Here is a 26,012-nt window from a genome sequence, read left to right on the forward strand (position 1 = left end):
CACTGCCCCTTTTTTACCGATTACGGGTACTTTCAAGCTGAGGTGTAAACGCAGTCGCACACTCAGTATTTACTCTGAGCCGGGTAGCTTGCAAGAACCCTGTTAGCTTCTCTGTGCTCTCGCTTCCTCCTCTGTGTGACAGGAATAACCAAAGTCCCACACAGGGCGACCATGGGGCTGAGTGAGTGAATCCGTAAAATGTAAAATGAAAGGATCTCAGAGAGCTTGCTTCAGAGAGCTCTGGCTGAGTAACAAATCATCCCAAATCACAGCGGCTTAAAATAGCAACAACCATTTATTCGCTTGTGATTCTGTACCCTGAGCAAAGCGGAGAGGGCAAGGCGAGGCTCTATTCTACAGGGCGTCAGCTGGGAGCTGGGTGAAAATATCCGAGATGGCATCACTCGTGTCTGGCCCGTCAGCCAACACAGCGGAGCCGCTAGGGGCTGGCTGGGCCTCTCTCTATCCACGTCTGTCTCCATGTCTCCCTCCAGCGGAGTAGCTGGACTTCTCTGTACAGCAGCCCAGAGCCCCAAGAGAGGAAAAGCAGAAGCTGCCAGCCTCTTAAGGACCCACCCAGCACAACATCACTTCCATGGCATTCTACTGGTCAAAACAAGTTACAGGCCAGTCTACATGAAAGACGAGGAAGACGCTCCACCTCCTGATGGGAGAAACAGCAAAGAATGTGTGGCCTTCTGCAGTGGCAGCCTTTTAAATCGCAGGACAGCAGCCTTGTCACTGGTCTCACTACTTCAATACTCAACCCCTTATTGTCAGTTCCCCCACACGACAGCCAGAGGGATTGCTGATATACAAGACTGATTGCATCTCCTCTCACGCCTTAAAACCCTTCTGTGACTTCCCACTATACATGGGGTAAGGACCCAAATTCCTTACGGGGGCTACATGACCTGGCCTCTTGCTCCCCCTCAGCCTCTAGGTTCCAACCAACAAACATGTGCGTGCACGCACACACACACACACACACACTCTCTCTCTCTCTCTCTCTCACCTCTTTATTTTTTAAAAGACTTTATTTATGAGAACGGGGTGGAGGAGCAGAGGGGTAAGGACAAGCAGACTCTATGCTGTGCACAGAGTACAATACGGGGCTTGATCTCAGGACCCTGAGACCATGACCTAAGCCGAAACCAAGAGTTGGACACTTAACTGAACTGTGCCACCCAGGCATCCTCACACTTTTACCCCTTAATGGAGCACCTTAGTGCCTACACTTTCATCACCTGAACCCACTTCCTAGGGTCCAGATTAGATTTCTGGCCAAGTGCTCCTATGGCACTAACTTTCTTTGTAATTTCCTATCTGTGGGATTAGCTGAGAATATGAACTCCCACTCTTGAGACTGAACTCTCCTGGGACAGGGAAACTGTTTTGTTCTCTGCTGTGTTCCCGATGCTGAGCACGGAGCAAGGCAAGATGAAATACTTGTCGAATGTCTAAGACATCAGAAAACTTTAAGGCAGTCCTCTAAAGTCCTGTGGAAAAGGGATGGACAGAGTCCCTAGCATGTTGGATTAGATCTGTGTCTTGAAAGCGCCCACTGAACCATCCTTTTGGTAAACAGTTACTGAGCCCCAACTATGTGCCAAGAGCGCTTTTAGATGCTAAAGATAAAGCATGAAGTAGACAAAGGCCCCTGTCCTCATGAAGCTTATGGTCTGCTGTGGGTACAGAGAACAGAGAGACAATGATCACGATAAATAACCTATATAGTGAGTTAAATAGTGATGTGATTAATCCTAAGGAAGAGTTAAAGAGAAGTTAATATACAAATATCAGTTATAGTGCTCGCTTCGGCAGCACATATACAAATATCAGTTATGTAATTCTAGAACGGTGGCCAGGGAAGTTCTCAGGGAGAAGATGATATCTGAGTAAAGACCTAAAGGAGATGAACGTGAGCCTCTACTATCTGGAGAAGAGTGTTCCAGGTAAAGGGAATAAGTGCAAAGGCCCTGAGGCGAGGGTGGCTGGAGCAGAGTGAGCAGAGTAAAAGGAGCAGGTAGAGAGGTAACAGGGACGGATCATGCAGGGCATTGCAGGGATCATGGGCCTTGCAAAGGCCACGGAAAGAACACTGGCAATTCCTGTATGAGACAGAGCCACAAGAGGGTACTGGACAGCAGAGAAATGCACCCTGATATAGGTATTCAGTGTCCCGCCAGCTGCGTATGAGAAACAGACTGTGGGGAGCACGAAGACCACTGAGGGGGGCTGTTGTGATGGTGTAGGCAGGCCGTAAGAGTGGACAGGACCAGGGTGACAAGAGTGGAGGTGGGAAAAAATGGTCAGGTTCTGAATATACTTTGCTGATGGACCAGACATGAGTATAAGACAATGGAGGCAGCACTTACTGTGGGACAACAGGTTTTGCGGAAAAGACCGGAGTTCAGTTTGGTCAAGACAGGTCTCCAGATGACTACAGATATCTTGAGAGAAGAGATATCATGTGGGCAGTCAGTCAGCAGGTCAGGGAGAGGTTCTGGGCTTGAAAATGAAATGTGGGACATACATTTCCATGCTTATCTTAAATTCCTTAAGGGACCTACATGATCTGGACCCTGCTGATGTCTCAAAGTTCATCCTCCATCTTGCTAAGATAATGGTTCTCTCTCTCTCTCTCTCTCTCTCACACACACACACACACACACAATCCTGGGCCTTCCATTTGCTAGCTATGTGATCATGGGTAACTTACTTAACTTTATCTGCCCTCAGTATCTTTGTTTACAAAAGGGAGATCATAACAGCATCTGCCTCCTTTGTTCATTCAAAAAAAAATTTTTTTTTAAATTAAGCATCTACCATACGCCAGGGGCTGTCCGACCTGCTGGAGATAACTTTTTCCCTGCCCCTCTCTACCTCCCCTTTCCACACAGCCTGTAAGCCATATATCCTGTCAGCTCAGCCTTCTCGACACCTCTCCTACACATACCCTTTCTTCTGTCCCAACCAAGACTACCGCCCTGGTTCATTCCCAACACCTTTTGCCCAGGATGGTGCCACAACCACCACCCTGGGCTCCCAGACCCCAGTCTCTTTCCCATCAATCTATTCCTCGATGGCAGCAAATGGGCCATGCCCCTTCCCTTCTACAAATCCTCCCGTGGCTCCTCAATGTCCTTAGGACAAAGCCTAAGCTCCCTAAATGGCCTACAAAATCTTTCGCGATCGAATTCATACAAACTTTCCATTAGATCTCCTACACCACATCTCCCGCAGTTCACATTCACACAACAGGCTGCTTCTCATTGCTGCCTGTACGCAAACCACCGCACCACCGCCACCGCAAACATCCTGTCTCCAGGTCTCAGCGTCGATAGCTCCTGCTCCTCCCAAAATGCTTCCCCACCCGTGCCTCGCCTGGGTTCCCTCCACGTCCCACTCTGCCCCCTTCCCCGAACATCCGCTCTCCTCGCGTCTTCGCCTGGCTCTTCTACCGACCGGGGCTTCCTGCGAGCTGAGCCGGACACCGCGGCTAGGGATGCTCCGCGCGTTGGGGCCGCTTTGGGCCTCAGCGCCTACCTCTTGTTCTGTGACCACAGACGCCTGACCTGCACGGTCTCGCGGAGCAGCACCTTCGCCCACCTGCCGCACGCCTGAGAGAACTCAATACTCGCGCACAGCCTTGCCGACGCTACCCAATCACGGCCGTCTTCTCCCCAATAGCCCGCCTCAAAGCATCCGGGCACCCCCATCCGTCTCTGAATGCCTATTGGCACCCCGGGAGCCCGTCCCTAACTCGTGAGCGAAAAGAATCCTGGTCTTTGTAGTCCTCTGACGAAAAAGGGGAAAAGGACTGCTACGTAGAACTCCATTTCCCAGGAAGCATCGCGCCCCAGTGGCAGGAAACGGTAGGTACCTTCGAATCAGGAGGCTCTTGTTTGGCCAGTTGGGAGACAAAAGTTTCCAGATTGCTATGGAAAGAGACCCACTTACCTGGAACCCTGGGAATATCTTTCTGCCTGAGAATCTCAAAATGCTTTTCTCCGTCATGGCTCCACAGGGTGAGACCAGACGGCGGGGGTAAAATCTGTACCCACTGCCTGCCTGCCATCCCCCAGATGGCACCAATAAGGCATGCTACATGCATTCAGCACCTGCTAGATGCCTGCCTGGCATAAAGAGCCACGCCCCTGCAGACACTGTGGAAGCCCTGGCTTATTAGGGCAGATCCTGATGTTTTCCAGAGACAGGCCAGAACTGGGCTTTACTCTTTCAGGGTCTCTGTTTACCAAGAAAAAGACAAACGTGGGCTAGGATCCTATCCAGGATCTCTGTCTAGGATTCCGTAGCCCCGGACCTCCTGCAGCCCCATGTCTGCGCCAACAGCCATAACTTCCCCAGGGACGCATCCCACATGACAAAGCTCTTCTGGTACCCCTCCCCAAACACCATTCCCCACCACGCCTCTGAGGGCCAGGTGAGGGAGCCGAGGCCCTGCAAACGCTCAGGCAGGCATGTGAGAAAGCTCTTTACTGGGGCGTACAGCAAGGAGGAGCAAGGCCATCTCCCCCTACCTGCCCCCACCCCCTCCTAGGGCCCGAGGGTGAAGGGGGTCTCCCCCCCACACCGGACCACCACTGTCTTTGGTACAATAAATAGAAAACAAGGGAGGGGAGAGGGGGCTAAGGGTCCAGTCCTTACAGGGAGGGTGCGCCTAGACCCCTCTCCTTGACCCCCTGCCCCAGGCCCCAATCAGTGCAGGCCTCACCCACCCCAGCTGGGTAGCAGCAATTCCAGTCAAGGGGAGAGATGAGGATGGGAGCCCAGGGCCCCCAGATGGGGGGTATGGCTTCAGGAGGGGCCCCAGGAAGGGGGCTGGGTCATGAGCTGGCTGCCGTGCTCTGGGGTACACCACGGAGGCCCAAGCGAGGCCCCAGAGTGGCAGGGTTATCAGGGGGTGGGAGGGGTGGACGACCTCCTGTCATCCGAGTCCGGAGGGCTGAGGCAGCCGGGTGCTGGGGGGCAGGCGCTGGGTGAGGTGGGGAGCAGTCTGGAGGGCCGCCCACCAGGCTCACATCCATCAGCTCCGGGGGTGGTGGTGAGGTTGGTGATGGGGGACGGCCAAGGCATCGGGGTTGTGGGGATAACTGGGCCCCGGCCCCTGGCAGTGACGAGGCGGAGGCAGGGGCCTGATGTGTCTTGTGGGGCACATCACCCCCTGCCCAGGGGCGCAGCGGCTGGGAGGGTGGGACCTAAAGGAGCAAAGGAACAGTGGGTGATGGAGACCCAGGTCTTAAAGTCCCAGATACCCCACTACCAACTTCCAAGTCCCCAAGGCCCCCAGTACCTGGGGGCTGTTCATCTCACAGTCAGTGATGGGGGGCCCAGGGCCCCCACAATATCGGTTGCTGTATCGGTAGGTCCGGTTGTCACTGGAGGAGCCACTGGAGCCTCCTGGAAGTGCCAGGGGAGAAAATGAGGAGAAACCTTAAGTGAGGAGAGGTGGTGGTAGGGTCTTTTGGTGGCTGAGTCTGGTTCGTGACCCAGGCCTAGGACTTGGGACTAGAGCCTATTTGAAGGATGGGGCCCAATTTTCAGATTACAGTCAGAGCTCACTTCTGGGTATCAGAGTCAGAAGCAGTTTTAGAGGTGTGAGCTCAAGCTCAATTTCAGAGACCAGGTCAGAGCCCTCTTTGCCCCACCCATTCTCAAATTCAGGGTGGCGCAGCTTCACAGCTCTAGGTGAAGGCCCAGGGGGGCAAGGTCCCCCAGGTCAGGCCAAACCAGAGCTACCCACCCTCCCTCCCTTCCCTGTTCCGCCCCACTGGCACCGGGCACCCACCAGAGCTGGAGATGGAGCTGGCGGTGCTGGAGGAGGGACAGGTGTCAAGGGGTGCGGGCGAGGTGGAGGCACTGCTGCCTGCCGGGCCCGTGTTGGTGGCCTCATCAGCCGTGCGGCGGAAGAAGCCGTGCTGCAGAGCCCCCAGTGGGCTGATGCGGGCGGCGGGCTCATACTCCAACATGCGCAGCACCAGGTCCTGGAAGCGGAGGTAGTCGGCGGGGCTGTGGCCCGGCTCCCCCGCCCGCCGGCCCCCGGGCCCGCCCGTCTGCACGCCCAGCACCTCCTGCAGCCGCCGTGTCCCGGGGCCCTGGTAATCCTGGCAGGGAGGGGGTGGGAGGGGGGGCAAGAGAGTGGCCGTCAGTGGGCAGGAGGGGCAGGGAGACACACACGGGGAAACAGAGGCACAAGAGAGAAAGTGGAAGGAAAGAAGCTAAGAAGAGTTGTGGGGTGGGTAGGAGAGATGGGTTGGACTGGGACGAAGGAAAGGACAGACAAGGGGGAGAGGAAGGAAGGGAAAGACACAAGGGAGAGGAAGCAGGGAGAAAGGAAGCCCCAAGTGTGAGAGAGTGAGGGGCCACCAGGGTGGGAGGAGCGGCACGGGGCAGGGGCCGCACCTTCCTGAGTTCCTTTGTCCTTCGTAGGGTCCAGCCACCCCCAGGCAGCCGTTCAAAGTACTTGCGAGCCTTGGGTGCCTGGTCCAGCATGGGGGCTGGTGGGATGCCCAGCACCTCCACTATCCGGTTCATCTGGTCCACCTGTGAGCAGGTGGGCAGTCAGGGTTAGCAGGCCAGCCCAGCCGGGCCTCTGCCCCCTCCAGCACACCCCCCTCCCCGGGAGCACACCTCATTGGAGCCACTGAAGAGGGGCTCTCCGGTGTGCATCTCCACCAGAATGCAGCCCAGGGACCACATGTCAATGGCCAGGTCATAGGGTGTACCCAGGAGCACCTCAGGCGACCGGTAGAAGCGGCTCTGGATGTACTGATAGATCTGGGGGTGAAGCAGGTTAGAGGGCCACAGTCAGAGGCCCCAGCCTCCTCGAATGGTGCTGCTGACATACCCAAGGCTAAGATAAGCTTCCTTCCATGAAAACGGAGGATAGGGGCTCCAAACCTTGAGGTTATCAGCACCCACCTTCCAGGAGCCACCACCATCATTTAATTCATCAGCCTCAGAAGTCTCTGGTGGCCTAGTCTGACCCAGATCTCCATCCCAAAGCCTGACCCTGGGCCTCTCTTGGTTATCGAAGGTCAGCAGTGTGTGAGCCCAAGGCCCTTGCCACACACCCAATCCAGACCCTTTCCAAGCCATCTCAAATGCCTGTTCACACAAAGCTGCAAAACTAAAGCACCCGCCCCACACTTCCTCCACAGCATTAAAAGCACAGGGTCAGCAAACTTATCCAAGTGCCACTCCTGGCTTACCAAACCGACTCCACCCTGCCCCCTCCAACCGCCCAAAGCTGGCCCTGTCTCCTCGGGCTTCTCTTTCTTTCCTACTGGGTACTATACCCTGCGGCCCTCTCCTTTACCTCTCCCATTCACTGGCCTTAACGACTTTGTGCCGCCAACACCCCGTCCCAATACTATCCTTCAAGCACCGGCCACGTCGGGCAGCACCATACAACCCCCGCCCCGCCCCTCGGACGCCAGTCACCAGCTGGCCCCGCCCCCGCCCGGACCACACCCACACCCATACTGGGAGCCCCGCCCCCACACCATCCCGCACCGCCCCGTGCCGCACCCGCTGGCCAAGCTGGCAGGAGCTGCCAAAGTCCACGATCTTGATGGCGCTGCGCTTGGGGTTGCAGAGCAGGATGTTCTCTGGCTTGAGGTCGCAGTGAATGATGCTGAGCTCGGGCGTGGCCAGGAAGAGCAGCGCTGTGCAGAGCTGCTGCGCCAGCTTCCGCGTCAGGTTCAGCGAGACGCCGCGGAAGTGCGTGTTGCGCAGGAGGTCGTACAGGTTGTAGGAGAGCAGCTCGAACACCAGGCACAGGTGGTTCCGGAACATGAAGTGCCGCTTCAGGTGCACTGCGGGCAAGGGGGTGGAGAGGGGCCGACGGAGGAGCTGAGGCTCAGAGAGGGCCAGAGGCGGCCCGGGGCACACAGTAATAAGAGAGGCCGGAAGTTGATCGGGGATTCTGCTTCTGCAGCCCTGGCCAAACTGTGGGATGCCCACAGGAAGCGGCGGCTAGTCAGGTCGTTTTTATATGGTCTAGAACTTGAGTCACATCAAGAGAATGATTTCCGTGATAAAGACAAGTTCATTCTCTTCAAGTCTCTTGTCAAACTTTTTTTTTTTTTTAAAGATTTTATTTGACACAGAGTGATCACAAGTAGGCAGAGAGGCAGAGAGAGAAGGGGAAGCAGGCTCCCTGCCGAGCAGAGAGCCTGATGTGGGCCTCGATCACAGGACCCTGAGATCATGACCTGAGCTGAAGGCAGAGGCTTAACCCACTGAGCCACCCAGGCGCCCCATCTTGTCAAACTTTCTGATAAACCAAAGAGAACGTTTCCTTTTGGTGCCAATGGGTCTTTAATGCCCTTCTACATTTCCTCACTTAATTTTCTAACATTGTTTTAGTCTCAGTTGTTTATTTTTGTGCAGCGGATACTGGCTTTCCATTTAGGGTAAGGATGTGTATTTAAGGAAACACACTCTTTCAATGCACTTGCTTTTTCTAAGAGCAATCAATGAGTATGGGAAAGAGGAAAAAGACTGACATAGATGTTAAGAGGACAGGTGCTGGAGCCCACTACCTGGTGAGATTACAGCCCCGGAGTACAAACGTCGTGACCTTATCCAAGTGATAGCATCTACATGCCTGTTCTCTTCTCCAAGCTGTGGGCCAAGATGCCCCTTCCCCCCAGGGCTGTGGTCAGACTGAAACCAGTTAATTCATGAAAAGTGCTTGCAATAGGCTTGCAGCGGCGAGCATGCAATAAACTCCGACTGGCACCATCATGGGCATAGGGCAAAAGTCATGAAGGCGGCAGGAGAATCACTGATATCAGGGAATTACAGACCAGCCCTTGCCCTAAAGACACCAGCCCCATTCTGTACTGGGAGTACCACTGCCCCAGGCCTCACCTATGTAGTACTTCATTTCCGTGTCGTGCTGGTTCATCAGCTCCAGCAGCCGAAGCTCAATCTGGGCCTGGTTCAGGAAGGCCTTTTTGTTCTTGATGATCTTGATGGCCACCAGCTCCTGGGTCTGATGATCATAGGCTTTCACCACCTGCCGGGGCGGGGCATGTCATAAAGTGAGGAAATGGGGGGAAGGGGATGTGGGACAGAGCAGGGCACCACTCTTTTGTGGGTCAACATCAGTGGATGCCCCGATCCCAGGGCCAGGGTAGAGGGGGGCCTCCCACACCTGGCCAAAGGAGCCTTTGCCGATGAGTGAGTCAATCTCGTAGCGCTCCAGCCAGCGCTCGCCGCTGCGCACAATGTAGTCGTGGTTGTCGTCATCATAACCATGATTCAGGACCTTCTTCTCCTTCTTGGTGCTCGAGTCCTGAGGTGGTGCCTGCTGGGCCCGCCGCTTCTTCTTCGCATAGTATACCTGCCCAGCCAGCCAGCCAGCCAGAAGATAAAGACAGCTGAGTGACCTGTGCTGGCAGCCAGGACCCTTCAGCCCCCAGCGAGGTCCCCTGCTCCCTAGCCCCCCACCCACCTCATTGATGTGCTTGTAGGTCTTGATGAGGTCCACGGAGAGTTTGCGCAGCGGGGCTGAGGTCGCGTCCCGGAAGGCCAGGGGCAGCCTCCGTGGCAACAGCCGCACATCAGGCAATACCTGTGGGCCGGGGGGGTGGGCACTGAGGATAGGCCTTCACCTCAGACCATGGGAGAACCCTCTGGATGGCTGGGTTATCTTTACCACACACAGATTTACTTGGTTCCTGTGAGACAACCACCAAGATAGAAATTCCCCAAGGGCAGAGACTGTCTTGTTCTTGCTGTATCTGCAGTGCCTGGAGCAGGGCCTGGCACATAGTGGGTGGTCATCGGAGATTTGCTGAGTGAATGAATGATGAACTGTTTACCCTTGACCTTTCATCCCACACCTTTACTCCTTTCTGAACCTCTGTGGGAGAGATTAGATAGAAAATGTGGGCTGTCCTTCCCAGTCCTTCACCTGAGACCATCCATTCTGGGTGTCCCATCTTGAGGGCTGCCATGAGGCTTTACCCTCATCCCGTGGGGTCGCCCCATCCCTCACCCCCAACTCTGCATGTTTCTGCCCAGTGTTTTGGGATCCAGCAGCCTGGACCTCCCACTCCATCGAGCTTCAAGCCCTACAGTTCAGAGCCTTGATAGTGTCCACCCTGGAATATTGACTCTATACCGTTAGATGCTGCTGGCTCCAAGATCCTTTTGGCTCAAACTTCACTGCCTTTCACCCTGCCAGCCTGTCTTTTACTCGACCTTTTTTCCCTTGGTCAACATTCATTGAGTGTTTCCTAGGTGCCAAGCACCGTTCTCTGCATTTTACATGCATTTCATTAACTTGTTTAACCTCGCAGCAACGCTGTGAGGTAGGTATCATTCTTGGTTCTGCTTTACAGAACAGAAAACTAAAGCAGGGAGAACCCGAGACATTTAACCACCATGTCAGGATTTGAACCCTGGCTCTCCAAACAGATTCAGCCAGCAACTCCTCTATTCTCTTCCACTCCAGATGGGCCCTTCCTGCCCCCGGGAAGCTGATCTGGGTAACCAAAATATCTTTCACCCCCAAGACCCTTCGATCCCCAGCCTCCCCCTACCCCAGGCAGGTGAGGAGCCAGCTGAACGCATACCTGCGTGTGCTCCTGGGGCCCCGGGAAGCCAGAGAAGGGACCATGGCCTGGTGGAACGGCCATGGTGGGCTCAGAGGGCCGCAGGGGAGCGAGGCCTGGAGCGGGAGCCCGGCCGGGGGGCGCCTTCTCGCATCCTGCACCTCGGCTGCCACCGCCGCTGAGACCTGAGAGTAGGCGGGAGGCAGGGGAACAACATGGAACAAGGGGACGTGTGGGAAAGGGCCAGGCGGGAAAGAGGTGGACATCAGAAAGAAGGCAACACACAGGGAGAGGAGAAAAAGAACAACAGGTGGCAATGTAGAAAGGGGAAAGAGAGGGTGGGGCGGTGGGGGGGGGGGCACAGCAGAGTCCCTCAACAAATGATTACCAAATAAATGAAATAGGTGGCGCAAAGAGGGGACCATATGAACGGGGATGATTGAAAGCCAGGCAGGGATATAGGGCATGAAAGGAAAGGACAGAAAGACACCAATAATCGGGGGGAGGAAGAGAAGAAAAAGAAACCACAGACAGAATAGGGAGTAGGGTTCACTCTTTGGTTCCCATTTTTGCTTGTGGCCCTCCCCAGCGCCCCCTCACACAAGATCCCTGCACTTCAAGATCTACCCTTCCCAGTAAATCCCTAAATCCAGAGAACTCTAGGATCCCCCAAACCACATGAGAGAACTCTGGGTCCCCTCCAAACCCATAGCAGAGTCCTCTGCAGGCCCCTAAAACCGCATCAGGGTCCTGGGGACCACACCAAGGTTATCCTGTTACATAGGATTGTCTCTATATAAAAGAATCCTACCCCTATGACATTCTCATGCATCAGGGCACCCCCTTCCCAGGGGACCCTCCCCATACCATGCCAAGACCTCATCCCTATACCATTTTCTCCCACATCAGCCCCCCCCCAAGGTACTTTCTCTGTGCCACATCAGGGATCTTCCCCATATTAATCCATGGTTCCCCCTCCCAATCAAGGCTCACTTCTCCTGATGGGAGCAAGGAGGAGGCGTCTCTTCACTCGCCCTTCTCTCTCCTACACTGGATCTTCCCCTCCTCCCCCATCCAATATTCCTACCAGGGCCCTTTCTCCAGTTACTCTTCTCTACATCAGAGTCAATCCACAACTGTGCCCATTCCTAGAAGGCCCCCAGAACCAAATTCCCCAAATATCACATAGAGTTCTCCCCTCCCAGAGTACCTGCCACACCAAAATCCTCTCCCCACAGGCCTTCTCCCATGTCAATCCCTTTCTCCTATGCCAAGCCTTGCCACTCCAGGATCCCTCCTCTCTCTTGGCGCTCCCCCGCCCCTCACCCGAAACAACCTCTTCCCTGGGGCCCTCCCACAGCAGGACCGTCTCTCCCAGCACCCACCCCCTACCCGGGTCAGGGTTGGCGCGGGGCCCACGGGGGGCTGGGGCGCGGTGGGGCCCCCAGTGGGGTGGGCGAGCGGCCAGCATGGCGGCGGTGGCGGCAGAGAGGAGACGGCCGCCTGTCCCGGCCCGGCCGGCCGGCCCAGCAAGCCCCGCGGCGGGGAGGGCAAGAGGGACAGGCGGCCCGGTGGGTGACAACAGCAGCCGCCGCCGCCGCCGGGGGCGGGGAGGAGAGGGAACGAGGGTCAGCCCGGGGCACGCGGGGGAAGGGGGAAAGCAGGTGGACGGGGGAGGGGCGGGTTAACCCTCGCCCCGCCGGCCCCGCCCCGAACAGCCACCCGCCCCTGGGGACCCAGGCGTCCCGCCCCCCACCCTGGAGGCCCGCCCCGGTCGGCGGAGCCCCGGCGGGCGGGGCCGGACTGAGCTTGGCAGTCCGCACCTGCCATGGCAACAACCGTGCCATTGGTTGCTGCTGCCAAGAGCTCAACCAATCGCAGCTCAGAACGGCTGTTGCTAGGCGACGACGATGCAGCCAGAGGAGCCGAGCCCAAACAAAGGGCGGGAGCGGGGCCCCGCTACCCCCTCCCAGTCGCCCTCCCAAAACTGCTCCCTCGGGGTGGGCCCCTTCCAAGAATCCGACTATGAATCGTCAGGCACGGCCTGCACTGCACCTGCCCGCCGGCCCCTGCTCTCCTCCCTCGGCCTCGTGCTAAGTCTGGCAGCGACGCGGGCAGGGCGGGTTTGTACTGCCCCCTTCCCGCGAGCTCGTGCCGCCCCACCTGTAGCCGCGTTGTTACCTGAGGGCGCGGGCAAGGGGACTCAAGCTGCTCGGGAAGCCCGAGCTCAGACCTGCCCACTGGCTGAAGGTATCCGGCGGACGCGGCGAGCCAGGGCCCCGATTACCCAGTAATGCAACCAGCAAAATGGCGACCACAACAAACCGGCCCCCCCACCCCGGGCTCCGCCCCCACTCCGCTTCCCCCACGTGACCAAGGGTAACACTCCGCGCCTGCGCGCAGCGAGGCTCACCGGCCGACATGCACTGTATGCTATCAACCCCGCCCAGGCGTCAGAATCCGGGTTACGACTGCGCAAAAGGCAGCCAAGAAAAGAGCATGCGCACGAGCGACCAGATGAAGTTGCCCACCCCAACTCCCGTGCCAGTTGGTGAACGGCGCACGCGCCCTGTGGAATGGCGGTCGCTGCTCAGCCCACAGTGGTGACGGTTGAATTTTTAAAGAAGGCTGCGCTTGAACTCACGACCGCGGTATCAAGACCTGCGCTGAGATCAAGAGGTCCACGCTTAAGCGACTGAGCCACCCAGGTGCGCCTGGATAAGTCTTTTAATAGAAAAACACACGTGAAACAGTAGCAACATAATCTCTTGGCAATCCAGATGGAAGGGGGGTTCAGTTCTTCACCTTGGGAGGTGGCCTGTGCGAGGAAGGAGAGAGGCGATTCAGAGCTTGTCACCATCTGGGGCACTCCCACCAACGCTGACCCGCAGGGCTCTGTCTGCGCAGGCTGCCTGCCCCTGCTCACCTGTACACACCCACCACCACGGCGTGGTCTCTCTCATACGGCTCTAAGGTCAGCTGCTCCTGGGGTTTCATGTTCTCCTGCTGCATCTTCTTCACTTCAGAGGCAAACACAGCCTCAGCAGAGGCCGTGGAGTCAATGCAGTTGGCCTACAGAAGACAGAATTTAAGTTCGCAGCAAGGCTTTGGGCTCTTGTCCCTATTTTTGTGCTCTTTAAACCAGCAGTATTTGTTTTCATTGGAAACTCTGTGAAACTCAGGTTTTGGAAATGTAGGGAAAGACTTCGTTAGAGAAGTTTTCCAATTTGGTTTGGACTTCACACAGAGACCTATTTATCTTAAAGCCAGTGTTTTAATTTTATACCCAGGTTTTTTTCTTTTTTCCCCTCTTACTTTCTCTTCTTTAACAATAATAATGATGCTGAGAATACTAAAATAAATGTAACAAAAGGCTAACGAATGGTGAATCTGGCTGAAAATCCCTATTTCAAAATAAAACATTTTTCAGATTGCATCTAGCATTCATCTAAAGTTTATTTTAGGGGCGCCTAGGTGGCTCAGTTGGTTAAGTGTTTGCCTTCAGCTCAGGCCATGATTACAGGGTCTTGGGATAGAGCCTGGCATCGGGCTCCCTGCTCAGCAAGGGAGCCTGCTTCTCCCTCTCCCTCTCCTGCTTGTGCTCACTGCCTCAAATAAATAAATCTTAAAAATAAATACATAAATAAAATTTTATACCAGGCTCTATTCTAAACACTACATATATATTGATAAATTTAATCCTTATATCAACACTAAAAGAGAGATGACTAATCCCTCTACTTGACACATAAAGAAACAGGCAGGCACATAGGTTAGGTAACTTGCTCAGAATCAGTGCAAGCTGGAATTCAAACTCAGATGGTCAACTCCACGATCATGCACTTGACCATTCTTTGCCTATTTAAACTAAAAGCCTTTTAGTTTTGCAGACATTTTCCATCATGTGCTATTTGACTAGGGGCTGGGGGGGCAGGGATAGAGTCTGGGAATAGACTGTCTGGATTAGGAGGATGGAGGGCCCCTTGTTTTTGAGTAGCTGCTTGGCAGTTACAAAGGTACTACCACTTCATCTTAAACTCCTCCCAGCCCCGCACCTTAATAGAAATCACAAAGTGTCCTCCGTTTCGAAGGAAAGTGTGGGCATTCAGGGCTACGATCCGGGTCTGGTCTGGCTGGGCCACGTCGGCAAAGATCACATCCACCATTGCTAGGGAGAAAGAAGTGACAGTTACAAGCTGGATCCACCCCACCTTCCCAGCTCCTCCCATGAGGCCCCATCACCAGCAGATTCCTGCCAGAGTCTTCCTGCTTCCAGTTTCTTTTCATACCACCGGTCCCCTTTCCTCCATTGTGCTCCCAGGATGGGTCCAAAACCCAATCACACTATCCACTCATTCCTCTTGTGAACCACGATTGCCACCTACTCTGTGGCCAGCCCTAGGCCAGGTGTGGGGGACACAGAGACAAGTCAAACCTGGACCCTGCCCTTGAGACGCTCCCAGGTTTGGGGTGGGGGGGGAGGGGAGACAGACACGTCATCAAAAAGGCAAGTAAAGGTGAGCACTTACAGGCAAAAGTGTCTGCGGGACTGTCAAAAGTGACATACATTGCAGGACAAAGGGTATGGTATGAATGCATGGGGGGGAAAAACAACTCAAAACCAGAGGAATGCAAAGTATTATTTTTAAGCCAATGTGACTGAATAAAAACATGGTATAATGAAAACCGATTTTTTTAAACTGGGGAAAGCGGACAAAACATTGCTCGTATTGGTTACCTCTGAGGGTGGTTTACAAGGAATTCCAGTTTTACATTATGCTTCCAATTTTTTTTAAACACAGTAATAGTCACAATGGGTCCCTCTGGGCCAGACCACACTCAGTTTATGCTTTCTGGGTTATGATCGCCCCAGGTGATGAGGAGGAGGACCTCTGAAGGGGGCTGTTATACGTAAGCCAGGCGCAGCATGCCAAGTACCATATTTTAGAGGGAGGCGGGACGTATGAGGGTGCCCAACACCCAAGCTCCACAACCCCACCCAGCTCCCCTCACCCTCTTCATTCCAACAGACTCAGAAGGCTTGCTCATCCACTCTGATTCCATTCCAATAGGGGCTCTGGCCACCTCTTCCAGGAACCCTGGCGTGGCCTGGCCTACACAAGCTGAGCCAACCCCCAGAGCCCTCACCGATGAGCATGCGGTACTTGTGCGGGTGCCGAGCATCCTCAATAACAGGAATAATATTGGTCCTCTTCTTGGCCAAGTTAATGAGGTCACGGCCAGAGCGGTGGGAGAACTCGACTGCATAGACTAGACCATCCTAAAATAAATCAAATAATAAAAACACTGGTCCCAGGGGCATCTGGGTGGCTCAGTTGTTAAGCGTCTGCCTTCAGCTCAGGTCATGATCCCCAGGGTCCTGGGATAGAGCCCCGCCATCAGGCTCCCTGCTCAGTGGGAAGCCTGCTTCTCCCTCTCCCACTCCCCCTGCCTGTGTTCCCTCTCTTGCTGTCTCCCTCTGTGTCAAATAAATAAATAAAATCTTTAAAATCAAACAAACAAAACAAAACAACACTGATCCCAGTTCTTAGATGGGACACCTACTTTTGGGCATGAACACTGCATGTAGCGTCCCTTCAAATCCCTGAATCAAAATCCTGCCGTTTGACAACTGTTGTTGCCAACGGTTACTCGGTCCCTCTTGACTTGATCTGAGAGCCCAGTCCCCCAATATAGGCCTCAAATGAGGAAGCCAGGGCACAGCAATGAAGTCCTAACAGCTTACAATGGGCCAGGGACTGCTCTAAGTACTTTATAGGAATTCACTCCTTTAGCTTCAAGGCAACCTGATATTCCAGAGGGTAAACTGAGGCTCAGAGGGTTTCCATAACTTGCCGAAGGCCACCTCACTGTTAAATGCCTACATCCGAGCCTGGGGTTTTTAACCACTAAATGACACAGACTACAGTCATGAGGAGGAGCAGGGGTTCCTGAAGTGAGCTGCGCTGGGGTCCTCTAACCAGGGAGCCTGCACAGCGACACAGAAATGCAGGCCCAGAAACTGACATCTGTTCTTTTAAGAGAAACCAGAAGACGAGACTTGGGGACAAACGTTTTGAAAGAGGGCAAACAATTCCAACTGTCTCCACCCTGGGCCCCTCTAACTGCACTTACTCCACACCCATGTCCCTTCCCTCCAGACCAGGAACTCAGGAGTGAGACTAAATGAGGCTTTGGAGACCGGATGCTTGGAGCTGCTCTTTCTCCCACAGGTGCTCTCCAGGAAGGGCCTAGCCCCAAGCCACACCTCTCCCTCCCTTCCACCTCACCATTTGCCCTGACTCACCCCTCCTTCTCCCCCCATTCACTCACCGGGCCTACAATGTCAGAGACGTGGGAGACAGTGGTGCCTGATGCAGCCCCAAGGTAGAGCACCTTGGCCCCTGGCTTGATATGGATCTGGTCCACGCCGCCCAGGATTGCTGCTGCCAGCTTGGAGCGGAAGGGGTTCCAGGCACGGTACTCGATTTTGTCATCGCCCTCCTAGGCCGGGAGAGGCGGGGGAAGTCAGTGCCAGGCTTTTCTGCTAGACCCCACTGCCCTTCGCCCCAGGGCTCTGAGCGCTTGCTCATTGTTCAAGAGATAAACACAGGTACACATTAGTGACCGTGACAGCTGCAGCACCTGCCCTCTCATGGAGGTTATCGACTCAGGTAGAAGGAGGCAGGGACAGACCATAAACAGAGAGACGAGAGATCACATCCATTAACAGCAAGACCTGTGCATTCATTCACCAAACATTCGCTGTGCCAGCACAGACTGTGGGCCAGACCCTGTGCCAGGCACTAGGGAGGCACACTGAATGAGACCAAGACCCCTGTCCTCAAGGAGTAAGTATACACTGAACTAACTAACACATATGGTACAGTAGCCAGGGACAGCTGCTAGGGCAAAGATCAAGTCAGGAAAGAGGAAATGAAGTAGGGGGAATGGGTTGAGGAACAGCAGAAGATGAGACAGGGTGGCCAGCCAAGAGCCCCAAAGGAGGCTCCTGAAGGAGCTGCGGGCCAAGCAAGTTATCTGGGAAAGCGCATTCGAGGCAGCAGGAAAGGCAGCAGAAGGCCCTGAGTAAGAGTGTGCCTGGCCATAAAGAAAATGACACGAGATAACAGGGCAGAGGGTGGGCAGTGAGGGCTGCTTTTGACAGACCGGGTGGTGTAAGGTGGCCTTGTGAGAAAGGGAACCAGCCACATGCGCACAGCTGGGAGAGCCGTACTCCAGGCAGAGGGAGGAGAGAGGAGGTCCGTATGGTCAGAGGGGAGAGAGGGGGATGTGCAGGGGCTTCTGGGCCACACTGAGGACCCAGGACCCACAGAAGTGGGGATCTGACTTCTGGATTACGATGATCCCCCTGGCTGGCACGTGTAAGACGTGGTGGGGGCAGGGAGAATAGACTGCTGGCCACTGCTCTCACCGCAATAGAGACTCTCTTCTCTCCATATACTGATTCTCCAGGAACCAGATTCTTGGTGACAAGGGCATCTTCCTTTCCTCGACAAATGAAGACACCTAAGCGAGGAAAACAGCACAAGGTGAAGACCCTGGGCCGCACCCCACCACACCCCACCTTCGGCAGCTCCCGGCCCGCCTCACTCACCTTCATGCCGATGAGGCTCCACCATCACATTCTTCCCCGACTGGTTTCCTCTTTTTCCTCCCCGACCGCGGCCCCGGTTGCCACCAGACTGGAAACCTCCACCTGCAAGGCAGGGAGGCCGTGAGAGAGGGAGATCCCATGATCTCTTCCCTCCCCTCACCCCGAGCCCAGGCAAAGCCTGGGTCACTTACCACTAAGTCACTTACCACCTCGTCCTCCTCCTCCTCCTCCTCGGCCTCGGCCCCTAAAGCCGCCACCCCGACCTCTGCCCCCGCCAAAGCCTCCTCGGCCTCCACCACGACCACCGCGGTCACTGAAGCCCCCTCGGCCACCGAAGCCGCCCCCACGGGGGCTGAAACCTGTAATGGCAACAGAAAGAGGAATCAGAGCACGATGAAGCTGGAGAAGTTACATCTCACGATTCCACCAGGAGGGGTCCCTGATACTCCCAACAGCAGAAAAATCAGGGGCTAACCCAGAGGTTCCAACAGCAGATAAAACTGGGGAATATTCATCGTCAACAATCACAAGGATCTACAGTTACACGCAACAGGTAAATCTTTTTTTTTTTTTAAAGATTTTATTTATTTATCCGACAGAGAGAGATCACAAGTAGACGGAGAGGCAGGCAGAGAGAGAGAGACAGAGAGAGGGAAGCAGGCTCCCCGCTGAGCAGAGAGCCCGATGTGGGACTCGATCCCAGGACCCTGAGATCATGACCTGAGCCAAAGGCAGCGGCTTAACCCACTGAGCCACCCAGGCGCCCAATAGGTAAATAAATCTTAAAGAGTCATAAGTTAAGTGAAAAAGCAAGTTGAAGAAAACCACATCCAACATAGTATCTCTTATAAAGTTCAGCAACAACTAAAATGAAATAATGTCAGGCTGTAACCCACAAGCCACGCCCCCCCCACCCCGCCATCCCCAGGCAAGAGGATGATAATGTAAAACTCAAATAGTGGGGATTCGGGTAGGGGTGGAACACCTAGGTACATGGAGATTACTGTCAAAGTTCTGCTTTTGTGGGTCAGATAGCAAATCTGCAGAATCCACTCTATTTTCAGTGTTAGTGTGAAGCAGCTCATTGTGGCAGCAGGGGCCCCCAGACCCTGGCAACATTTCCATGCCCTCCCACCCTCTGAACTTGGGTCTGGAGGGGAGGTGGGCATGATGTCTTTCCTGCTACCCGATCTCCCTGCTTACAAACCTGCAGAAGTCTCTCCCACCTCAGGGAGGAAAAAACGAGAAAAAAAATTGAATCGTCCTTTATGGGTGAGTGACAATGTATTAACAATTTAGGGCTTGTCAACAGGACTGAAAGTTGAAGGGAAAAGATTCAGGGAGACTTGATTTTCATCACTTCAGGTCAGAGCAAACCCATCCACTTCACTGAGCCCGTAACCATGGCGGAAGCAGATGGAATTCTGGTGCTAACAGATTCAACAGCTGACTTTTCTGTGCCGGGGTCCCAAGCTCCGCCGGACGTTCAGCAAATCCCACGAGTTATAAGATAATAGTGTGAACATTGGTGATGCTTTAAAATGATCTCACTTGATGTCAACTATTCAATAGTAAACTTGCCAGAGTTTTTGTAAAGATGCATTACTATGTTCACACGCTAGGAAAGCTTCATGTTTCATAACGCCGTTAAAAATGAAAACATAGGAATGCCAGGGTGGCTCAGTCGGTTAGGTTAAGTGGCTGTCTTCAGCTCAGGTCATGATCTCAGGGTCCTGGGATCCTGAGAGCCCTGCATCAGGCTCCTTCCTTGCTTTGAAGGCTAGGAAGGGGAGTCTGCTTCTCCCTCTGCTCTCAGTACCCCACCCCCCACTCCTGTGCACTCTCTCTCAAATAAATAAAATCTTCAAAAAAACCTTTTTTAAAGATGAAAATGAAAAACTTTTTATCGTTATTACTAATTTAAGTGTTAAAAGTTAAGTCTGGGTACTCCTAAAGAGTTGGCCTACCTTTACTCCCTACCTCCCTCTAGAGTCTCCTGTCCACACGGCAGCTAGGGATTGACCTTTCCCAAACCACGAAATCAGATCTCTTCATCCTTCTGCCTAAATCCCTTCAGTGGTTTTCTGTCACACTGAAAATGCATCCAAAATTCCTTTCTCTGGCTTCCAAAGACCGAAATCAGTGACTCTCACCTTTGGCTAATCTCTGGAATGGACAGATCCTGTTTAGGTGTCTGGTGTAGGAGCCTGAGCACAGGGCTTTTTAAAGTTCCCCAGGTGATTTTATTTTTTATTTTTAAAAGATTTTATTTATTTATTTGACGGACATCACAAGTAGGCAGAGAGGCAGGCAGAGGGAGAGAGGGGGAAGCAGGCTCCCCACTGAGCATAGAGCCTGGGCGATGCAGGGCTCAATCCCAAGACCCTGGGACCATGACCTGAGCCGAAGGCAGAGGTTTAACCCACTGAGCCATCCAGGCGCCCCTCCCCAGGTGATTTTAAATGTGTAGTCCAAAGAAAAACTACCACCCCCCATCTCTGGCTCCCGCTGACTTTTGTGACCTCTCTCCTTCTATGCCGGGCTCTTTGTGCTCTTCCTCCTCAAACTCCCTCTCCAGCTTCTAAACTTTTATTTTTATTTACTTATTTATTTAATTTTAATTAACTAATTATTATTTTTAAAAGATTTTATTTATATGTCAGAGAGAGAGGGAGGGAGAGCACGAGCAGGCAGACTGGCAGGCAGAGGCAGAGAGAGAAGCAGGCTCCCTGCTGAGGAAGGAACCCTATGTGGGACTCAATCCCAGGATTCTGGGATCATGACCTGAGCCGAAGGCAGCGGCTTACCTAACTGAGCCACCCAGGCATCCCAAAACCTTTTTATACCTGCTGTTCCCACTGCCTGGGTCCTGGAGACATTTGCTAGGCTCACCCACTTGCTCACTGCGCTCAGATCTCCGATGAAACGTTCCTTCCAGAAAGGCCTTTGGGCTGCCTACCTTTACCCAGCTTTCTTGTTTTTCCTATCAGTCACCACACATGGCACTCTTTATTACTGCCTGACTCCTGCACCAGAATCAAGGCCCCAAGGGACCAGGATGTTTTAGTCGTTTTGATCATACTGCATCCCCAGAACCATGCACGACTCTTGGCACCAAGTGGCTCAATAAACATTCAGCGAGCTGTGTGCCGATGACTCCTACACCCCTGCGTTCTGCCTCAGGGGGAGAAAGCATCCTCTCTGTTCAGGAAGCAGGTGATGACATGGTGACCAGAACCCTGGTCCCCTCCCCTCGAGTAGTTCATGTGTCCCATACATGGCAATGGAGCTGCCACTCCCGACCCTAGAGAGTAGGGACGGTTCATGGGAATCCTGCAGAACTTCATCTGTAAGACAGAGATATGGTGATAACACAGCACCCACCACACAGAGCTGCAAAGAATAAATGACTTAATACACACAAAGCACTTCCCTCAACACAGCTCCTGGCACACAGTTTGCATAGGAGTGTTCAAATGAAGGGAGGGAGAGTCCCCTTGCCCTCCCTCTTAGGGGAGACTCCACTGGGCCTAAGAGACTCAACCCAGGCCTGTGTAACAGAGACCCGAGAAGTGCGGCCACGGCAGGGGGCATGGGGGCACGGGTGCCAACTCTCAGGCCCAGATACTCAAAACGTATCTTAATTCGTTTCAGGTCCTGGGGAGCTTACAAAAATGTACTAAAAGCACCCACTCCTCAGGGAAACTATACATTCGCACACGCTTTTCCAGGAGTTTTAGGAGGAGGTTCGCTGGTTTAAACCCTGCTCTCCTCCCACAATCTTCCGCAGCTCAGAAAACCGACACTCCATCCTTCGGGTTACACATGCCCAAGCCCCGAGGGCTCCTTGACCCCTCTCTTATACCCACATACAAGCTGCGGGCTCTATCTTCAAAATACATTTCCAAACTGGGACAGTGTATCAGGCGGATCCACTACTACCATCCTGGTCCAAGGCTGTCACCTCCCAGATCACAGCAACAAGCTTCCCACTGATGCGCCCGCTTCCACTTCTGCTCCCTGACATCCTTTACACACACACACAAGCCAGAAGGATCCTTCTAAATGTGTCCATCAGGGGCGCCTGGGTGGCTCAGTGGGTTAAGGCCTCTGCCTTCGGCTCAGGTCATGATCCCAGGGTCCTGGGATCGAGCCCCGCATCGCCCCGCATCGGGCTCTCTGCTCAGCAGGGAGCCTACTTCCTCCTCTCTCTCTGCCTGCCTCTCTGCCTACTTGTGATCTCTGTCTGTCAAATAAATAAATAAAATCTTAAAAAAAAAAATCAAATTAAATGCGTCCATCAGACTGCCTCACGTCCCTGCTCAAAATCTCCCCAAGGCTTCTTCTCTCAACCAGACTCAATCCTTTGTAAAGAGCTGACTCCTTTTTTTTTTTTTTTAAGATTTTATTTATTTATTTCACAGAGATCACAAGTAGGCAGAGAGGCAGGCAGAGGTTGGCGGGGGGTGGGGTGGGGGGGTGGGAAGCAGGCTCCCTGCTAAGCAGAGAGCCCAATGCGGGGCTTGATCCCAGGACCCTGAGATCATGACCTGAGCTGAAGGCAGAGGCTTAACCCACTGAGCCACCCAGGCGCCCCGGTGAAGAGCTGACTCTTAACACTTCTGTAACTTCATAGCCTAAAACAATGAGGGAAGGGTTAGGAGGAAGGTGTCTCCTCCATTCCTGGGGGGAATCAGATTATAGGGTGCCTGCCTGCATGCCAGTGTCTGATGGGAGATACACAGTCCAGCACCCCACCCCCCACACCATTTTATCCGATCTCCAAATGCTGAAGAGAAAGGGAGTTTCACAGGGGATACAAGGATCCACAAACCCAGCTGCCCCCTCCACCAGATGACCCCATCTCTCCACACATGGAGGGAAAAGATTAAGGGATAACAAAGATCTGCACTAGGAAACAGACCTTCTGGGTCACAGTGGGAAGATTTCTTCAAACTCTAGTGGAGCAAGTTGTGGGGAGGGGTACATCCTGACTTAGAAAGACCTAAGACACCAGGGAGAAAGATCCTAATTTTGCTCCTCTTAAGAAGAACGATAAAGGGACGCCTGGGTGGCTCAGTGGGTTAAAGCCTCTGCCTTTGGCTCAGGTCATGATCCCAGAGTCCTGGGATCCAGCGGGGAGCCTGCTTCCCCCTCCCCCCGCCGCCTGCCTTTCTGTCTACTTGTGATCTCTCTCTGTCAAAATAAATAAATTAAAAATCTTAAAAAAAAAAAAGAACAATAAAGCTAACAATTAGAGACAGCACTATGTGTCAAGCCTTGAGCTATTCTCCCCCCAGCTTTATTAAGACCTGACATATGGCATCGTGTAAGGCTACTGTGTACAACCCGTCGATTTGTACACTTAAATATTGCAAAAAGATTACCATGGTATGCTATTTTTTCTTAACACGATCTTGCTAAATTATAACCGGAAACCATTTTACTGACAAGAAAACCGAGACTCGGGCGCCTGGGTGGCTCAGTGGATTTAAGCCGCTGCCTTCAGCTCAGGTCATGATCCCAGCGTCCTGGGATCGAGCCCTGCATCGGGCTCTCTGCTCTGTGGGGAGCCTGCTTCCTCCTCTCTCTCTGCCTGCCTCTAACCGACTTGTGATCTCTGTCTGTCAAATAAATAAATAAAATAAATCTTTAAAAAAAAAAAAAAAGAAAACCGAGACTCAGAGAGGTAAAGCCACTTGCCCAAGGTCACACAGTAGCTTAAGAAACAAAGCCAGCACTGAAATTTATGAACTAAGACCTTCCTACTGTCAAAGCCTGGACTGTCATCAATCTTCCACCATGGAGGTGGGGTGGGTTCATGAGAACCTCGGGGAAAATCAAATGAATAAAATCACTCAAGTCCTCTATTTCCCCCCCACCCCAAGCTAAGCCTATCTTGGGCTTGTGAAGGTTCATCTCACCCGAGTTGAGAATCACGATCACTCAAACCTCAGAGACCCGCCTCTCGGGAGAGTAGAGAGCGGGAAAGTGGGACACAGAAGGCCACGCACTGTCAAAGCAGCACTCCTCACTCACTTGGGCCCTCTCTGAGAAGCTGGCCCGGGACCTAAGGGGATGGATGGTCGTTGCGGCGGGGACACAGGAAGCAAACGGGAGTTCTCCCCGACCCCAAATCGAGACTCTCCACCTGTGAACCAAGACATTAACCCCAAATCCCACGGCCTGAGATCCAAGCCCCCAGATGCCTGAATCCAGACTCCGGGTCAGCACTCCCGACTGCCACCCCCCAGCCCAACAACCAAGACCCCTAATGGCCTCAGTGAGATGAATCCTAGTTCAGGAACCCCCCCCCCCATTTCAAGCCCAATATGCTCGACTCACGACTGGAACCCCCAAAGCCAGTCACACACCTCCAGACCAGGAACCCGAACCCCAAGCTCGGCGACCATCACAGGGCGGAACCAATACCCCCTAGGCACAGGAGACCGGAACCAGGACCCCGACCCCACAAGACACCGGAGCCCTTGCCCCTAAGCCAAGGCCCCGCCCCTCCGACGCCGGTCTGGCGCTTCGATTTCCGCCGGCTCCAGTCCCTGACCCCTAACCCTGGACCCCAACCGCGGCTTGCACCTGGCTTCATGGCGAGAGCTCAGCTCCCCGGCTCAGGACTCTTCTGGAGCGACCCAGACTACACGAGTCTGGAGCTTTCGCACGTGGAAAGGAGCGCACGCGCGGCGTCGTACGGCGCGTGACGCATCTTCGCAACCCCGCCCCTCGGAGCCCAGGCTGCGTCCGCGGCCCCCTGTGCGCGCTGTGGGCGGGGCTTCGTGAGCCTCGCACGGCACCCCTCCCCCCTCCGCTGTCTTTACGCGCTGCTTGCGCTGCTTGCGCTGCTTACGCTGGTTGCGCTGCGGTCGCTACGGTGATCGCGCTTCCTGCTTCCCCTTTGCGGTTGTGAGTCTCCGGGTAATCGGGGCTCATCAGCAGGCCTTCATACGCCTTGTGCCCTCTGCTCGTCTTCTCTATTTTTTTTCCTTCTTTACCTTTCTTCCTTCCTTACTTCCCTCTTTCTCACTTCCTTCCTTCCTCCCTCCTTCCCTTCCTCCCTTCTTTCCTTCTTTCCTCCCTTCCTTTTTTCTTTTTCTCCCTCCCTCCCTTCCTTCCTTCCTTTCTTCTTCTTCTTCTTTTTTTTTAAGATTTTATGTATTTACTTGCAAGCAGGGGGAGCGGCACAGGAAATGGAAGAAACAGGCTCCTGGCTGAGCAGGGAGCCCGATGTGGGGCTCAGTCCCAGAGCCCTGGGATTATGACCTGAGCCACCCAGGCATCTCATCTCTTCTCTATAATTAACTACCTAAGGCCCCTCTATACTGGAAAACTTTCCCTGACCCATTCCCCCGCTAAGAACAGGGAAGACTCTGGGCTTGATAAGCATTTATGCACCAGGTGCCCTATGCACTGAGAATACAGCAATGAACACATCCAAATCCCCACCCTTCCGGAGTTCATCTTCTAGTGGGAGAAACAGATACCAACCAAGATATTAGAAGGCAATAAAGGTGCTTTGGAGAAATAACAGCAGGGAAAGAAGAGAGGACTGTTAGAGGAGGGGTGACATTTCTTCACTGGTGGTCAAGGAATGCATCAGGTGACTTGAGCAAAGAGCTAAAAGAGGTGAAGAGTGAGGTATGGCCCTATCTGGGGGAAGAGAGTTCTAGGTAGCGAGGATTGTATGTGCAAAGGGCCTGGGGCAGGGAGGGTATGGAGGGTTGGAGAAGCAGTGAAGGGTGTGGTTGGGGCAGAGTTAGCCCGCAGAGTGGAAGCAGACGAGAGCAGGG

General features: G+C 53.8%; 2 protein-coding genes across 6 annotated transcripts; both read right to left on the reverse strand.

Moving 5' to 3' along the window:
- Positions 1-276: 276 nt before the first annotated feature.
- On the reverse strand, positions 277-12,930 carry DYRK1B (dual specificity tyrosine phosphorylation regulated kinase 1B). Of its 5 annotated transcripts, XM_047710403.1 has the most exons (12): positions 11,985-12,744; positions 10,614-10,777; positions 9,488-9,607; positions 9,188-9,376; positions 8,902-9,049; positions 7,555-7,841; positions 6,655-6,801; positions 6,427-6,567; positions 6,093-6,128; positions 5,813-6,008; positions 5,318-5,424; positions 277-5,222 (listed from the first exon to the last, which is right to left on the reverse strand). In XM_047710403.1, the coding sequence occupies exons 1-12, from the start codon at positions 12,061-12,063 to the stop codon at positions 4,851-4,853; spliced, it is 1,986 nt and encodes a 661-aa protein (XP_047566359.1). In that variant the 5' UTR covers positions 12,064-12,744; the 3' UTR covers positions 277-4,850. The 5 variants fall into 5 exon arrangements, with proteins under 5 accessions (XP_047566359.1, XP_047566362.1, XP_047566360.1 ...); XM_047710406.1 differs by lacking the exon at positions 11,985-12,744 and adding an exon at positions 12,774-12,930 and having other exon boundaries at positions 5,813-6,128; XM_047710404.1 differs by lacking the exon at positions 6,093-6,128 and having other exon boundaries at positions 11,985-12,743.
- Positions 12,931-13,279: 349 nt separating this feature from the next.
- FBL (fibrillarin) lies at positions 13,280-24,960 on the reverse strand. The gene is made up of 9 exons (XM_047710407.1): positions 24,805-24,960; positions 18,417-18,569; positions 18,211-18,312; positions 18,028-18,122; positions 16,926-17,096; positions 15,741-15,873; positions 14,648-14,760; positions 13,519-13,664; positions 13,280-13,410 (listed from the first exon to the last, which is right to left on the reverse strand). Exons 1-9 carry the CDS (start codon positions 24,812-24,814, stop codon positions 13,386-13,388), a joined length of 948 nt encoding a protein of 315 aa, XP_047566363.1. The 5' UTR covers positions 24,815-24,960; the 3' UTR covers positions 13,280-13,385.
- Positions 24,961-26,012: the final 1,052 nt, after the last annotated feature.

The sequence above is a fragment of the Lutra lutra genome, chromosome 17 (genome assembly GCF_902655055.1).
Source record: "Lutra lutra chromosome 17, mLutLut1.2, whole genome shotgun sequence".
NCBI classification, from domain to species: Eukaryota; Metazoa; Chordata; class Mammalia; order Carnivora; family Mustelidae; genus Lutra; species Lutra lutra.